General features: G+C 43.2%; 1 protein-coding gene across 3 annotated transcripts in view; it reads right to left on the bottom strand.

The window, feature by feature from the left end:
- LRRIQ1 (leucine rich repeats and IQ motif containing 1) overlaps positions 1 to 17,896 on the bottom strand; it is a 112,963-nt gene that overhangs the window by 72,134 nt on the left and 22,933 nt on the right. For all 3 annotated transcript variants that reach the window (XM_069974090.1, XM_069974101.1, XM_069974107.1), the window contains 5 exons: positions 9,385 to 9,537; positions 8,284 to 8,434; positions 5,901 to 6,094; positions 5,248 to 5,375; positions 2,822 to 2,895 (listed from right to left, as the gene is read on the bottom strand). In XM_069974090.1, coding sequence (XP_069830191.1) covers positions 2,822 to 2,895; positions 5,248 to 5,375; positions 5,901 to 6,094; positions 8,284 to 8,434; positions 9,385 to 9,537 — 700 coding nt within the window. The remainder of the gene's footprint in view (positions 1 to 2,821; positions 2,896 to 5,247; positions 5,376 to 5,900; positions 6,095 to 8,283; positions 8,435 to 9,384; positions 9,538 to 17,896) is intronic.

Raw genomic sequence — 17,896 nt, 5'->3', positions numbered from 1 at the left:
TATTGCAAGCTTTTGGCCAACAACCACCTTCCCTTAGTAAGAGTATTGAAGATGGGTTTTGGCTGGGTCTACAGGAAATGTCTGACCTGCAGACAAAGGTTTCTGTACCAAATATTCTACCAAATACTGATTTCATGCAATAAAATGGAAAATAATTATTTAAAGGAGAACTCCAGGCTGGAATGATTTTTAGCTGGGGAGGATGAAAAAAGTAATATGCTCTCACTCCCCCTGCTCCAGTGCTGGTGCCAGTATCCCGCAGCTCTGGTCTAGCATGTCCTCCCCTCCCCAGCACTCCAAAAATCCCACAGCCCAGAGTTCTCCTATTATTATAATATTTTTTTTATAGATTCTGTTTCTCAGAGTTGAAGAGTACAGACCTCTCCATTCTTTGTAGGTGGGAAAATCGGCAGTGTATCTACAATTGTAGGCACAATACCTACTGGGAGCAGACTTACATACTCAGGGGAGCAACTCTACCTACTGAGTGCACATTGTACCTGAGAGGACAACTAAACCTACTGGGATGCAGCTTTGCCTATGGGGGGCAACACTCTCTACTTACTGTGGGGTAACTCTATTTATTGTGGAGCACCTTCCTACCAATAGGTACATTATTTGGGACACTATGTGGGAGAAAAGGTGAATATAGCTTTGGAAAAGTGTGGAGCCTAAAAAGTTGGTCAGACAGGTTCTCTGGGGTTGAGTGATAGCTGCAAGATTTCTTTGCGGTAGGGAATGGAACACAAAATGAAAGAATTCACATCAGAGAAGACATCACATATGAGTCTCCAGATATAGAGTGGGGTGGCTGTGTGTTATGAGTATGGTAATAATATTTAGTTAAAATGTGGTGGTAATGTGTGGTAGTATGGCAATATTTTGTGACCTGTTGTGTTTATTAATTTTAGGTTAAAAGCACATTACAAAAAGTAAAACATTGCCAGGGTACAGTCAAAAAGGTATTACACAACAATAACACTGGTCTGGCTATTCGCCGATGCTGTACAGGAAAGATTTTGGACGCAAGACTATTAAAGGCCCTATTCCACCAACAGATCTGACGACAGATAATCTGCCAAAGATTTGAAGCCAAACCCAGGAACAGACTATAAACAGAGATTAGGTCATAAATGAAAGACTGGATTTCTCCTCTTTTCAAATCCACCCCTGGGTTTGGCTTCAAATCTTTGGCAGATAATCTGTCGTCAGATCTGTTGGTGGAATATGGCCTTAAGTCTAGGTAAGATTGGGCCGCTGCAGATAATAATTCACTTTCAATTGTGTGATGAAGCATGGAAGGGGAAGGAGGAAGAAAAGGAGGAGAGGAAGAGAAGAGGGGTTAAGCATGGGTTAGGGAGTAAAAGACATTGGCAAGAAAGACAGGTAATCATGAACATGAATGGTAGTAAATTAATGTACAAGAGGTGGAAAAGATGGGGAATCCATAAAAATAGTCCAGCCATTCCAGAGCTTTAAAATTGTTTTATTGCTGTTATGGTCTTAAACTATAAATTAAAGGGGTAGTGCGGCGGTAAACAATTATTCACAGAATAACACACATTACAAAGTTATACAACTTTGTAATGTATGTTATGTCTGTGAATGGCCCCCTTCCCCGTGTCCCACCACCCCCACCCGTGTACCCGGAAGTGTGGTGCGCTATACATACCTGTCACGTGCCGACTCGTCTCCGATCTTCAGTCTGCGATGTCGTCCTCGGACGGCCCGGCCGAATCCCTCCGAGCGCCCTGAGTGCCGGCCGCCCTCTTCAGCGCCATCAGATGCTCAGCCGCGATTGGCTGAGCACAGTTTGGCTCAGCCAATCGCGGCTGAGCAGCTGATGACGCGCCCGCGATTGGCTGAGCGATGACGCGGCAGAGGGCGGCCGGCACTCAGGACGCTCGGAGGGATTCGGCCGGGCCGTCCGAAGACAACATCGCAGACTGAAGATCGGAGACGAGTCGGCACGTGACAGGTATGTATAGCGCACCACACTTCCGGGTACACGGGTGGGGGTGGTGGGACACGGGGAAGGGGGCCATTCATAGACATAACATACATTACAAAGTTGTATAACTTTGTAATGTGTGTTATTCTGTGAATAATTGTTTACCGCCGCAGTACCCCTTTAAGCTAAGCTCTGTGATCCATTCCATCAGGTCTGTCTTGCTGTTGTCAAGAGGTGCTTCAATTCACCCCTTTTATTGGCCTTAGAAAAGACGTGAGAAGCCATATCTGAGGACCCATTTATCGCATACACTAAGGGTGGGGGGGGGGGACTAAAAAGGGCCAGGAGGTAGGCCCACCCTATCGCTACTTTGGAGCAAAGATGCCATCAAGAGGTCTGAGGGGGAGAAGACCACTTCTAGTGCTACCCATAAATTTATCTGGCTGTTGTGTACCCTATTCAGCATGTGTATAAGCACAGGTGCTTCGTGATAGAGTTGTAGGTCAGGTTAGTCGGCTCCTCTCAAACATTTGGTTTTAGTGAAGAGTCACTGACTGGGGGGGCTGAAGAAGATGGATCCAACTTCTTCAGCCACCAGTAATCAGATGCCACAAACTTGGGTTTGAACAAACCTGAGCGTGATTAAGGTTCGCTCATATCTAGTCATTATCAGTAGACGCCCATTGTTTTTATGTAGATTGAACACTCTCCTCCCCATGCACAGTTAATGACATTCACCCCTCCACTTAGCCTGTCAGAGAAATTTTAAACAGCAAGAAATATTTTTTTTCTGTTTTCTGTTGTCTAAAACCCGGATGCATCCTGTAGTCAGGTGTATCTTACAGTCCGAAGAAATCTCTCTTAACATACCTGATAAGCAATTGCTACTTAGGTTCAAGTCTTCAAGTGAAATAAAGGTAGCAAATGGTGCAAGATGATTTATGCTGCAATAAAGAGAATATATATTTTGTTTAGTTTAATATTTAGCCTTTCCTGAATATTTTAGTAAATACTATTTTCTGGAAATATTCTGGTACATATTTTCTTATATCTAAATGTTGTCCCTTTCTTAATCCATATGTATGAATAAATTGACAACAGGGCGTTTCAGTTTCCCTTGTTAAAAGGCAACAAAACATTAATATCTTAATAATATTTAATTTGTTTCTCAATAAAACGCTTCCAGTGTACATAGGGTGGCTGTTGTGTATACTCTCTGGGTGTGCATAGCTCACTTTCATACGCCCGGTCTCTAATACCAAATCTAATTGCCTGTTTACTGTAGGAAAATAAAAATCTTACAAATATAACAATAATTTGTAAAAAGAAAATACAAATAAATCAGCTAAATCTGTCACCAGTCTGCCAAATGTATGTACATTATACTTCCAATATAACGGGGAAATAAGATTGGTAGCCAGTGATAAATGGTCCATTGCTCATGACAAGAGTAAATGCCATGTCAGAGAATCGGTAAACGGTAAAGTTCACTGTACGATTAATTCGAAAATTCGCCCGATAATCGTTCCGTGTAAACGTAGCATAAGGGTGCGTTTACACAGAAAGATTTATCTGACAGATTTTGGAAGCCAAAGCCAGGAATGGATTTGAATAGAGGATAGATCCCAGTCTTTCCTCTATGACCTGATCCCTGTTTATAGTTTGTTCCTTGTTTTGGCTTCAAAGATCTGTCAGATAAATCTGTCTGTGTAAACGCACCATAATGCTAAGTTTACACGGAGCGATTATCGGGTGAATTTTTGCGATAATGTTTGAATTCAAACGATAATCGTACGCGTAAACGCGGCGAACGATCAAAAAATCGTTCATTTTGATCTTTTAACATGTTCATAAATCGTCGTTCTCATTTCGCAAAATCGCCGATCGTTCCGTGTAAACAGACGACGCGCATAAGTCCGGCCGCCCGCCGCCCCGCCCGGCCCCCTGCTCGCAGCCCGGCCCCCCGCTCATCCGCAGCCCCCTGCGCCGGCTCGATCGCCACCCGCCCCCGCCGCTCCGATCGCCACCCCCGCCGCCCCGATCGCCACCACTCCGATCACCACCCCCACCCGCCGCCACTCCGATCGCCCCACCCCCACCTGTCGCTCCGATCGCCCCCACCGCCGCGGTCAAGAGCATACGTTACCTTCTCCGCGCAGCAGGTCTTCGAGATCCCCGGCTCCCCTCTTCAGCGCATTGATTGGCTGAAGAGATGAGCCGGGAATTTCAGACGGCTCCTCTTCAGCCAATCAGTGCTCCTCTTCAGCCCTGATTGGCTGAAGGGGAGCCGTTTGAAATTCCCGACTCCCCTCTTCAGCCAATCAATGCAAGGCAGCACTGATTGGCTGAAGGGGAGCCGTTTGAAATTCCCGGCTCCCCTCTTCAGCCAATCAATGCACGGCAGCACTGATTGGCTGAAGAGGGGAGCCGGGAATTTCAAACGGCTCCCCTTCAGCCAATCAGTGCTGCCTTGCATTGATTGGCTAAAAAGGGGAGACGGGAATTTCAAACGGCATCCCTTCAGCCATTCAGTGCTGAAGAGGAGCACTGATTGGCTGAAGAGGGGAGTCGGGGATCTCGAAGACCGGCTGCGCGGAGAAGGTAAAGTATGCTCTTGGCCGTGGCGGTGGGGGCGATCGGAGCGGCAGCGATCGGAGCGCGGGGGGGGGGGGGCGATTGGAGCGGCGACGGGAGGGGGGATGGGCGATCGGAGCGGGGGGGCCATCGGATCGGTGGGGGTGGCGATCGGAGCAGCGGCGGGGGGGGGGCATCGGAGCAGCGGGGGTGGCGATCGGAGCGGCGGGGGTGGCGATCGGGGCGGCACAGGGGGCTGCGGTTGAGGGGGGGGCGGGCTGTGGGCGCAAAACGATCGCAAAGCGATTTTTCCGTACGATATATCGTACCGTCTAAACGCTGATCGTTATAAAAAAAAAATCGTTACTTTGAAATCGGTAATCGTACGATCGGGCCAATAATCACCTCGTGTTTTAGTCGTGCATTAGTCTAATGAATTAACTGGCTGCAGGACCACATATTTGTCTATCGCTGATTGACAGCTTTCTACCTATGCAATGAATAGAGAGAAACCAGTCAATAATTGGCGGGTTTGGGGAAGCCCATACCTCCTTACAATTTCAGACTCCTATTAACAGACTGACAGCTATTCAAAGCTAGCAGACACTGAAATCAGTACATCAATACATCACTACTTCATGCTGCCCAGAGAAAGCACAGCATAAATGTGATGACTGATTCCATTTACGAGGTCAACACTATATATATGTGGTAATTTTTACCTGTTTTGTGATACTGACAAAACTTGCAGCAAAGGTAACCAATACAATGACAAGTCTGTCAGCGTTGTTAGGTTATTGTCATCCAGGTACAACTCTCTCATGAGAACGTGATTATCCAGTCTAGGAATCTGGAAACAAAAAGATTTTTTTGGTCTGTCAAGCGCATTTAAAGATACATCTGTACTTTGCTCAGTGGCACCTGCATAGAAATTGAACAGAGCCTTAAGATATGTTCACACTGAGCAAATACGGCAGAATGGCGGAGCTCTTCCACTCAGTGTCCTGCTGTGAGTGAATGAGAGGGTGCGCGCTTCTTCACTGCTGCCGCTCTCTGCTCAAAGAGGTGACATGTCACTTCTTTAAGCGGAGAGCGGTGGCTGCGGAGGAGCGGGCGCTCTCCCATTGAGATGCTATGACACACTGAGGCAGGCGGAAGTGCCAGTTATATAACCAGCCCCTCAATCAGATTATCCTGAGAATAAGCCATCAATAAAAGAGCCCTGGGAAACCCTTTTCAGCAGAATAAATTAGCTCCAGCTTTATAGTAACAACCATGTAAATTAAAATGATATTATGTATACAGTGGACCAACATAGTCTGCAAATGTAACCCTTTATAGTAACATTTCATGTTATGCATTCAAAAAGATTTACCTCTGACAAATTATTTCCTTGTAACTTTAGAACCTGCAGGAGGCCAGAGTTCTGAATTCCTTCAAGTTCAGTAAGATAATTGTATGAACAGTCCAAAAAGGTTAGAAGAGGTGTTGTCTCAAGGGTCTTAGTGGATATCAGCTGGTTATGATCCAAGACTAGCCACTGAAGTTTTCTCAGAGACTCTAGTCCAGCTAAAAAAATATAAGTATATAAAAAACATTAGTAAAAGACATATATGATTTCAGATTTTCAGAGATGTGCTTTTCTACATAGGCCTTGCTTATTTCTTCCTACAGAAGGAGTATGTGGCAGATTACTTCTGCATGACACAGGAAGCCCTGTGCCAAGGTACGCACCGCTGACTGACACATAGTGCTTCATCTTTGCTCTACAGCTATGCTAACAGCACCTCTTTACCATTTAGGAAAGCCCCAACATATATGGTAAACATATCCACTGAACCCCATTGCCTGATGAAGGCCAAAAGAGTGTCACTTTGGCCTCTGTTCGGGTGGTTACTGGGATTGCTCTGTGGAGCTGCACTAATTCTATAGATCATGGGTCTCCAAACTGTGGCCTCCAGCTGTTGCAAAACCAAGGTTATCATCATGCCTAGACAGCTGAGTTTGGATTTGGCTGTCCACCGGCATAGTTATATACCGTGATGGACAATGTGGAATACACCGTGAAACATAGAGGTTCTCCAGCAGCTACAGTATATATTATACCGTGCCATATCCCTGTGGCTGCAGAACATCACAGTCTCTTCAGAACAACCTTCTTTTGGGGTCCATTCACATGTACAGGGTCTGCAGCAGGTTTTATGCTGCAGATATCAATATAACTAAATGATTGGACAAAGTATCAAATCTGCAGATGATTCTGTACATGTGAATGGACCCTTAAGAAATAATATTACTCTTACCCTAATCATTGTCCTCAGTCTTGATCTTTACATTGTTACACAACTCCGACTTTTAAAGAAGAACTCAATGTTAAAAAAGGGGGTAGACAGATGTAAAAAAGGTTGTGCAGGGGGTGGTGGGAACATAATAAAGAAATTAAACTTAACTATCTTCATGCCCCTGGTCCTGTGAAGTCACAATTTGGCTCAGAAATGCCCACACAGCCAGACAATGACTGAGACGGGACACCACAACAGCAGCCACTGACTGGCTGAGCAGGTAGTTCCTGTGGGTAATGATGACACAGGAACTGAAAGAAAACTAGAGACCAGAGGCTGACAGTAAGCTGGTGGTGCTGTGGCTGTGGGGGCATGGAGACAGGTAAGTACTAGTTCTTTATTATGTTCCCACCTCCACCCCCCACCCCTGCCTGACTTGGACTTTTTACATTTAGCTGCAATTCTTCTTTAAGATTCTTAGGTTTGGTAGTAGGTGTATCATTACATGTACAACATCACTGACAAAACCATCTGAAATGTGAGAACACATGCACAGCACAGTGTTTAGGACTTCAAACGCTAAAAAGTCTAGACAGACCTGCTTACAATCACATACTGGTATGAGAAAGTCTAATAACCACTAGATGACCTGTGCAGCAGGCGAGTCTCGTGTATTCATGGGCTTGTGTGTACCTTTCCCCCTGCTTCATCCTATGCTTCCTCAGGCTCTATCCTCTAATCCCTCAGTGAGAGGCTCTGACACTTCATAAAATAAATACATCACCTTTTTTTTAATGATCACCAACAACAGATATTGAAACGTGTTCTTTTTTCTATATAAATTTCTGGAGCTGATTTTAACAGCATTTAGATAGTTGCTATGCAGCAAGCCTGTAGACATGGCTGACGTTATGCACTTGTATGGGAGAGTTTCCTAGTCATGCTCTGTGACCTGTGCAGAGGTCATTATGCAGGGACAGGTTGAGCATTGACCATCAAGTATCATGAATGTGAACCTATTATATATATACACTAGAGATGAGCGAACCTGGAGCATGCTCGAGTCCATCCGAACCCGAACATTCGGCATTTGATTAGCGGTGGCTGCTGAAGTTGGGTAAAGCCCAAAGGCTATGTAGAAAACATGGATATAGTCATTGGCTGTATCCATGTTTTCCAGACAACCTTAGAGCTTTATCAAACTTCAGCAGCCCCAGCTAATCAAATGCCGATCATTCGGGTTCGGATGGACTCGAACCCGAACCCGGTTCGCTCATCTGTAATATACACCAATAAAAATTGCAATAGCCAAAAATGGTTAAAGATGAGTCTCATATGTAGCGAAGAAAACATTCTTTTTAACAAGATATGTTACAAAGCTTAATTAACTGGCATGAGATATTTTGAAAATAAAAAAATAAAGAATAGGCACACTTTAAAATTTAAATGTTTATAGAACAAATGTAAATAAATTACCAATTCTGGTTATTGAGTTGAATGACAGTTCCAAAGTCATAAGGTTTTTGCAATCTTCTATTCCATGAATTGATGTGATTTGGTTCTTACTCAACAGTAGCCCAGCTAGGTTCTCCAAGCCTTCACAATTAATAATGCTTATGGAGTTTTCCTGTGCAAAAAGGGTTCAATGATATTTATGAAATAATGGTCCCTTATAACAGCAACCATTGTCTTAGCGTGCCTTTACACACACAGATATCTGGCAGATTATCTGGCAGATTTTTGCAGCCAAAACCTGGAATGGATTTGAAAAGAGGAGAAAGCTCAGTTTTTCCTTTATGACCTGTTCCCTGTTTATAGTCTGTTCCTGGCTTTGGCTGCAAAAATCTGTCAGATAATCTGTGTGTGTACAGGGACCCTTACAAATGCAGAGGTTTTGTAGCTAAACACAGAGTCACACATTTAGACCCAGTTCACACTGAGCAAAGATGGCGGAATTCCTCTCAGCCGCGCTCAGTGTCCTGCAGTATCTGTATGGAAACGCTTGTGCGCCTCTGCTGCCGCCGATCTCCGCTCAAAGAATTGACATGTCAAGTGTTTGAGCGGAGAGGGGAGGAAGCGGAGGCGCGCGCTTCTATACAGATACTGCAGTACACTGAGCACGGGGGATAGCTCCGCTGAGGAATGCCGCCGTTTTTGCTCAGTGTGAACTAGACCTTACAGTTTTTGTCATTGCTATATTTATTTATTTTGTTATATTTCTTTGTTTTTTTCCTCCAATATCCCCAATTTACATTGGCCCTCTATAGAGGAAATTCTCAGCTCTGTAAGAGATAGTACCAATGTCAATCATATTATAACAGTAGTGATGAGTAGTTTTATTAAAGTGTTCAGAGAAATTTGTTCAGTTTTTACTATGATATTACACACAAAGATCAATATACTATTTATTGTATATACACTACTCCCAAAAAATTAGGGATATTTGGCTTGTAGGTGAAACTTGTAGGTGAACCTAAAATACATTCTAACCTTTACAGCGAAAGAGCAAAAAAAAAAACAACAAAAAAAAAACCAGATACAGAGAAACGGTATGTAAACAGAAGGGTTAAGACGTACCCGAGCATCTATGTACTGCAATGCTTTGCAGTTACTTAATCCATCAAGTGCAGTTAATCCACAGCGTCTCAATGACAGAAATTTTAGGTTTACACATTTTGATAATGTAGACAGACTGCAGCCTGGCAAGTCATGAAGAGTCACTGTGGTAACCTAGAAATCAAACAAAATATACATGACTGGGAGATGGGTTGGTTCATAGCAACAAGCAGTAAAATAAAATACATTCCATATATTCGCAACATAAAATTAAATAATATCAGTCATCCTAAACTGCTTTTAACAGTGGTGTTTAGAGACAGGCTTTACAGCAGCAAAATTTTGCCATGCTGGAATATCCCTTAAAGGATACCTGTCAGAGCTAGAAAAGCGGCAGGGCTGACTCCTTATCCGGAAGTTTGGGTATCCTTGGGTATCCTTTTTTTTTTTTAACAATTGCTGATTCGGATAAAGCAATCCATACAAAAACCATGAGGAATGTCAATTTGCGTATTGCCCTCTGCATGCTGCTGCACCCCATGTTATGCCCCTCCCCCCGGCGCAAGAGACGCAGATGGGCCCGATGCAAACAAAATATATACGCAAAAACACCATTTGCAAATATTTTAAGATCGATCCGGCTAATCTGCGCCTAAAAAGGCTTTTAGACTTTTAATAAATGTCCCCCATAGAGTACCTCCAATGTGCAGCAGAAACGCATAGGCCCAGATTTACTAATAAACTAAATAAAGACAATAAAAAACAAGGGCACCGGGGCCTCGTGTCTAACCGTGATGGGACCAGGAATAAAGGAGTGTAATGGTTACACTCACCTTTAAGCCCCTTGGGCTGTGTGCATATCACCCCGATGGGGTCGCTCAAAATCCGTGTGAGTCTGGTGATGGACAGGATAAGGGACTGCAAGCCACAGGTACCAGGAACGGGATTCTCCCAAAAAATGGGGCCCGTGTGACAGAGTAGGCAAAAATGTAAAAAGAATAGTACTCACAAAATAGCGCTGTCCCAAGAATCCCAAAATAACCAGGAAATTAAATCAATGTTGAAATTGTAAGAGCACAAAGTTTACGCGTTTCAGGAGTTTTAACATTCTCCCTTCATCAGAACTTGCTGCACTGTTCTGATGAAGGGAGAATGTTAAAACTCCTGAAACGCGTAAACTTTGTGCTCTTACAATAAATTTCAACATTGATTTAATTTCCTGGTTATTTTTGGATTCTTGGGACAGCGCTATTTTGTGAGTACTATTCTTTTTAAATTTTTGCCTACAGATTTACTAATGTGACTCCACCAGAAAAAGTGGCACACAGGACTTTTCTCCGCATTCATTATGCATTTTAGACACTTTCCCTTCTGGTCCCAAAAAGAGGTGGGGTTTATGCGAAAATGGTGCGTGGTCTATTTTGCACCAAAAAAATGCAACGGGCTGAAAATTAAGGTGGACTTCAAGGCAAGTAATGGATGGTGTAAACTTTGCACCAAAAAACTAGACAGTCTTTAAGTGCGACAGATTTGTCAAACAACTCATAGCCTTTGTTGCACATGGGCTCAAATTTTTTTTTTTTATTACTCTCCAACCTGCGACAACTGAAGTGTTCTTTATCCAATATTTTCCCTTGACTTTAGTTACACATTCTATGATTTAGGAAGCAACTCTATCCCCCAGGTATTTTTAATCAAAAGGAAGTTTCCTTGAATGTCTTGCTCAAGTTCAATCCCAAAACACTATAAATTCGAGAAGGTATTAATATTTTTCCAAGCATCAGTAAGATGTTGCTAGTTATAGTGTCATATGGCATGGCGAGCTTGGATAAGCTTGTTTAGAGAGATTCCGGCTATGATCATTTTCTTCAAATGAAGAACTATAACCACACACATCATGACATATTGGAATCATTTCTTTTATTACTGAAGCTGAAAGACGTGTCTGTTTTTCTACACAACATAAAATGTTTCTCCTTTGATATGCAAAACTAAAGCTTATATACTATGGAAAATGTTCTAATGAAACGCGACACATGGAAAAGCAATGACAGGATGATTTACTTTTTAATGAATATATAGAAGTATCTAGAAAAGAGATTTATAGCATTTTTTTCAAAGTATATTATACCCTTTAAGCAATGCTTTATCTAACTGTATATCATTCATATAGCATAGTGGAAACAGCCCACATTCAGTGTAACACAAACATCTGTGTTCTTAGGACTTCACTCTATTCATTGAAGTTGCTTGGTTGAGGTTATGGCTCAGTAGAATTAGCTAAGGCTTTTACAGCCTCTCTATTGTTTCCTAAACACAAGGATACAAATATTTAAAATGCTAAACCAATATTTCCAAAATAAGTCCATCAATCTACTAGAAGCAAGAGATGAAACAAAATAATGCCAGATAGCTATATTTCACTAAATTGCTAAAAAAACAAACAAAAAACCCACTAACAATATGAATACAAAATCCCAATGAGTTTCCCACTTAAAGGGTTACTCCAGTGGGAAAAAAAAATATTTTTAAATCAACAGGTGTCAGAAAGTGATACAAATTTGGAAATCACTTCCAATAAGTACTTATCAGCTGCTGTATGTCCTGCAGGAACTGCTGTATTCTTTTCACTCTGATACAGTGCTCTCTGCTGCCAACTCTGTCCGTGATAGGTACTGTCTAGATCACAAGAGGTTTTCTATGGGGATTTGCTACTGTTCTGGGCAGTTGCTGTAAGGCAGCGAGCACTGTGTCAGACTAGAAAAAATATACCACTTCCTGCAGGACATACAGCGGCTGATAGCTACCTGCAGGATTGAGATTTTTAACAAAAGTAATTTACAAATTTGTATAACTTTCTGACACCAGTTGAATTTTTTTTTTTTTTCTGGCGTACCCCTTTAGTATTATGCACATTGTGTCTTACATTGCAATAATTATTGTATGAAAAATCCAAAGTGTCCAAGACAATGATCTATTAAGAGTCCTGCCCTTGGCAAATCCACAACTCTCTCCCAGCTGAAAATGCAAGGAATAAGGAAATCCCAAAAGCTTCTCACTTGACATGATCAGATATTCTGTCATCATATTCAGTCTACTGTGGGAAATGTATAAAGGTGTCCAAAAGGTCATCCATTGCCTGACTCCTTCTCACAAACTTTACTTTAGGGCTCTTTGGCTGTAAGGAGACCTCCTCCACTGTTTATTCTGCAACAGCAGCCTAGATATGCAATGCTCTACCCCTAGCTTCTTAAGGGTATGTGCACACTGAGAAATTCCGACAGAACCTCCGTTGCGAAAATCCTAGCTCGCACCCGCTCGCTGACTGCAGCGTGCGCGCGCATCTCCGCCCGTGTCATAGAATCCATTATATGCACGGGCGGATCCCTTCCTCCGTCCAAAGAATGATCAAGTTCATTCTTTGGAAGGAGGAAGGAATCCGCCCGTGCATAGAATGGAGTCTATGACATGAGCGGAGACAAGCGCCCGCTGCAGCTGGGAATTCCGTGATGGAGGTTCCGTCTGAATTCCTCAGTGTGCACATACCCTAAAGGGGTAGTGCGGTGCTACACATTTATTCACTAAATAACACACATTAAAAAGTTATACAACTATGTAATGTGTGCTATTTAAATGTATAGCCCCCTTTCCCGTGTTCCCCCTACCCCCGGAAGTGTGGTGTATTATACTCACATAATTACTGTCGACCCCGGCCGCCATCTTGGGACAATGACCTAATCTTCAGGAGGCCTGCCGGACCGCTTCAGCCCTCCTCCAGCGCGTCATCAGCTGCTCAGCCGTGATTGGCTTAGCATAGTTATAGGAGGAGCACGGGGAAGGGGTCCATTCACTTAAATAACACATATTACATAGTTGTATAACTTTGTAATGTGTGTCATTCAGTGAATAAATGTGTAGCACCGCACTACCCCTTTAACAAATCCACTTCCCCAGTCATCTCTGCCATCTCTGTAAGATTTCTATTGTTTGTGCCAGAAAAATGCAGAAACCCACTTTTTTTTAGAAGGCCCAGATTTGGAAGCTTTTACGATTTTTTCGCCAAAATACTTGTATATAGGAGGTTTGGCCAGAATCTTTTGTTTGAGCCATTCTCTTTTTTTGTTGTTGTTTTATGTTTATTTCTTTACTATATTTGTGGGGGCATTCTGACAGTGTAATCCATTTGTTTTATTGCAGTCCCTGACATTTACTGCTGAGCTGGGTCTGCTAATACACAGAAGTTCCTGCAGCAACCTGGTACCCAGCATTCACATGATTGTAAGGATCGGAAACAGGAAGGCTTATGTATGGCTCATGGTGATCTGTGTATGCAGCGCTCCTCAATGCCTATGCCTCAGCAAACTTTGTAAGGGTGACTGCCTGGGCATTTAAAGTCTATGGGCGGTCAGCAAGTGGTTAGCAACTTGGCAGAGGAAGAAAATAATGATTTTTTTCTAAACACAGCCTTTTAGAAAGATCTTTTGGGAATGTGTCTTTGAATGCTGCTTCAGACAGATGGCAGATCTGTGTTACAGCTAGATCATAAAGCATAAGATACTTATGTAATCACACCTGTCACATTGTTATGGAACAAAACTCATTTTCATTTCACTGCCGCAACACACATATCACTGTAAGGGCACAGTGCACAGAACTGGAAACAATTTTGCAGATTCATCTAAACACGGGCTAAAGTGCCAATTGGTACTTTTACAATGTGTCTCCATATGTGTTTTTAATACATTATGTACCTAAATTATACACACTTAGGATATTACTTGCTGCAAAACCACAAAACTTTCAATTTCCTGTGCTTTCTATTTTGTAGAATAAAGTATAAAAACATGTTCTGGACATTACAGTCTGTAATTATTTTCAGGCTAAAATCAGTAAACATTTACTATTTCATCTAAGCAAATACACTGTGTAATAAAGGCAGTGCAGTCACAGTTAATGTTCGGAACCTTGGCCAACATGAGAGTGGAAACACTATGAGCCTGTCATAACTACATGCATATGTGTCATGCAAGCAGGGAGAACCAGGAAACTGCTGCTCCACAACTGGATATGCAGGTCATAGGCAGGCAAGCTGAACAAAACAAAAGTTAGATTACGTATTTTCTGCTCAAACAGACTAACAGAATTATCTAAGTAATGTTCTTGTACTATGTAATAGAAAAACTGTTCTTAATTTTACATCTGGAGCAAGTGTGTGCCCCAATACAGCAACATTTGGTAAGTAATTCGTAAACATTAGAGATTAGCGCAACTCTTGCATGCTCAAGTCCGACCGTTCAGCATTTTAATACCAGTGGCTAAAGAAGTTGTTTGCTGCCCTAGGAAGTCCTGGAAAACATGGACACTGCCATAGGCTGTATCCATTTTTTCCTGGACTCCCTAAGGCTGCAGCCAATGGTTTTCAAATGCTAAACAATCAGACTTGAGCTTGCAAGAGTTGGGCTCATCTCTAGTAAACATGCCCAAAAATACCCTACTTGAAAAAAACTGTATAAAAAAATAAATAAATATATATATATATATATATATATATATATATATATATATATATATATATATACACACACACACAGTACAGACCAAAAGTTTGGACACGCCTTCTCTGTATTTTCATGACTATGAAAAAGAGAGATTCACACTGAAGGCATCAAAACTATGAATTCACATATGTGGAATTAGATACTTAACAAAAACGTGTAAAACAACTGAAAATATGTCTTATATTCTAGGTTCTTCAAAGTAGCAGCCTTTTGCTTTGATTACCGCTTTGCACACTCTTGGCATTCTCTTGATGAGCTTCAAGAGGTAGTCATCCGAAATGGTTTTCACTTCACAGATGTGCCCTGTCAGGTGTAATAAGTGGATTTCTTGCCCTATAAATGGGGTTGAGACCACCAGTTGTGTTGTGCAGAAGTCAGGTGTATACACAGCTGATAGTTCTACTGAATAGACTGTTAGAATTTGTATTATGGCAAGAAAAAAGCAGCTAAGTAAAGAAAAATGAGTGGCCATCATTACTTTAGGAAATTAAGGTCAGTCAGTCCGAAAAATTGGGAAAACTTTGAAAGTCTCCCCAAGTGCAGTTGCAAAAACCATCAAGCGCTACAAAGAAACTGGCTGACATGAGGACCCCAGGAAAGGAAGACCAAGAGTCACCTCTGCTGCGGAGGAGAAGTTCATCCGAGTCACCAGCCTCAGAAATCACAGGTTACCAGCGGCTCAGATTAGAGACCAGGTCAATGCCACACAGAGTTCTAGCAGCAGACACATCTCTACATCAACTGGTAAGAAGAGACTGTGTGCAGCAGCCTTCATGGTAAAATAGCTGCTAGGAAACCACTGCTAAGGACAGGCAACAAGCAGAAGAGACTTGTTTTGGTAAAAGAACACAAGGAATGGACATTATACAAGTGGAAATCTGTGCTTTGGTCCGACGAGTCCAAATTTGAGATCTTTGGTTCCAACCACCTTGTCTGTGTGTGACGCAGAAAAGGTGAACGCATGGACTCTATATGCCTGGTTGCCACCGTGAAGCATGGAGTAGGAGGTGTAATGGTTTCGGGGTGCTTTGCTGGTTGACACTGTTGGGGATTTATTCAAAATTGAAGGCATACTGAACCAGCATAGCTATCACAGCATCTTGCAGCAGCATGCTATTCCACCCGGTTTGCGTTTAGTAGTACCATTATTCATTTTTCAACAGGACAATGACCCCAAAAACATTTCCAGGCTGTGTAAGGGTTATGTGACCAAGAAGGAGAGTGATTGGGTCCTACAAGATGGTTTGGGGTAAGCTGGACCGCAGAGTGAAGGCAAAAGGGCCAACAAGTGCTAAGCATCTCTTGGAACTCCTTCAAGACTGTTGGAAGACCATGTCCGGTGACTACCGCTTGAAGCTCATCAAAAGAATGCCAAGAGTGCAAAGCAGTAATCATAGCAATAGGTGGCTACTTTGAAGAACTTAGAATATAAAACATAGTTTCAGTTGTTTCACACTTTTTTGTTAAGTATCTAATTCCACATGTTTTAATTTGTAGTTTTGATGCCTTTAGTGTGAATCTACAATTTTCATAGTCATGAAAATACAGAAAACTCTTTGAATGAGAAGGTGTGTCCAAACTTTTGGTCTGTACTATATATATATATATATATATATATATATATATATACTGCAGCACTCCAGGAGTAGAATTCAACACGTGTTTATTTCCCCAAACCGCAACGTTACGTTCTCCAGCAGCTTTTGTGGTCGTTTCGTGCTCCAGAGAGCTTTTTCAAGCAGTCTCTCCTGGAGTTCTGCGGTATCTCTATACTTTTGATACTATCCTATACCAGGTGATCACTGGTATGTACTGCATAGCACCTAGCCCAGCGTTTCCCAACCGGGGTGCCGCGGCACACTGGTGTGCCGGGAGAACCCGCCAGGGGTGCCACGGGATCCCGGTGGGAAATGCACGATGTCTCTTTAAGCATCCAGAGAAGCTGCGGCCGCGCAGCTTCTCGGGATGCACAGAGCGCTTTGATGTTCCACCCACATTAAAGTAATCAGAATATAGGAGCAGGAAGTGTCAGCGTTCTGCTCCTATATTCACTCCCATAGGCCGCCGGCACTTCATGCCAGCAGCCTATGGGAGGCCGGGACGTGACCTCTCCGGCAGGCGTGATGATATGACGTCATCACGCCTGCCGGAAGTCCCGTCCCCGCGGCTCGCAGAGGAGCCCGAAGAGGAGGAGGAGAGCTGCTTCCTGCAGCCACAGCCTGGATTAGGTGAGTAGGATGGGTTTTTTTTAAGGGGCAGAGCAGGGGGCATTATTAGTTCATGGGGGGCACCTCTGGGGGCATTATTAGTATATGGGGGCACCTCTGAGGGCATTATTAGTATATGGGGGCAACTCTGGGGGCATTATTAGTTCATGGGGGCACCTCTGGGGGCATTATTAGTTCATGGGGGCACCTCTGGGGGCATTATTAGTTCATGGGGGCACCTCTGGGGGCATTATTAGTATATGGGGGCACCTCTGGGGGCATTATTAGTATATGGGGGCCACCTCTGGGGGCATTATTAGTATATGGGGGCCACCTCTGGGGGCATTATTAGTATATGGGGGCCACCTCTGTGGGCATTATTAGTATATGGGGGCACCTATGGGGGCATTATTAGTTCATGGGGGCACCTCTGGGGGCATTATTAGTTCATGGGGCACCTCTGGGGGCATTATTAGTTCATGGGGGCACCTCTGGGGGCATTATTAGTATATGGGGGCCACCTCTGGGGGCATTATTAGTTCATGGGGGCACCTCTGGGGGCATTATTAGCTCATGGGGGCACCTCTGGGGGCATTATTAGCTCATGGGGCACCTCTGGGGGCATTATTAGTATATAGGGGCACCTCTGGGGGCATTATTAGTTCATGGGGGCACCTCTGGGGGCATTATTAGTATATGGGGGCCACCTCTGGGGGCATTATTAGTTCATGGGGGCACCTCTGAGGGCATTATTAGTTCATGGGGGCA

This window comes from Dendropsophus ebraccatus, chromosome 1 (genome assembly GCF_027789765.1).
Source record: "Dendropsophus ebraccatus isolate aDenEbr1 chromosome 1, aDenEbr1.pat, whole genome shotgun sequence".
NCBI lineage: Eukaryota > Metazoa > Chordata > Amphibia > Anura > Hylidae > Dendropsophus > Dendropsophus ebraccatus.
This window is presented reverse-complemented; position numbering and strand designations above follow the sequence as displayed.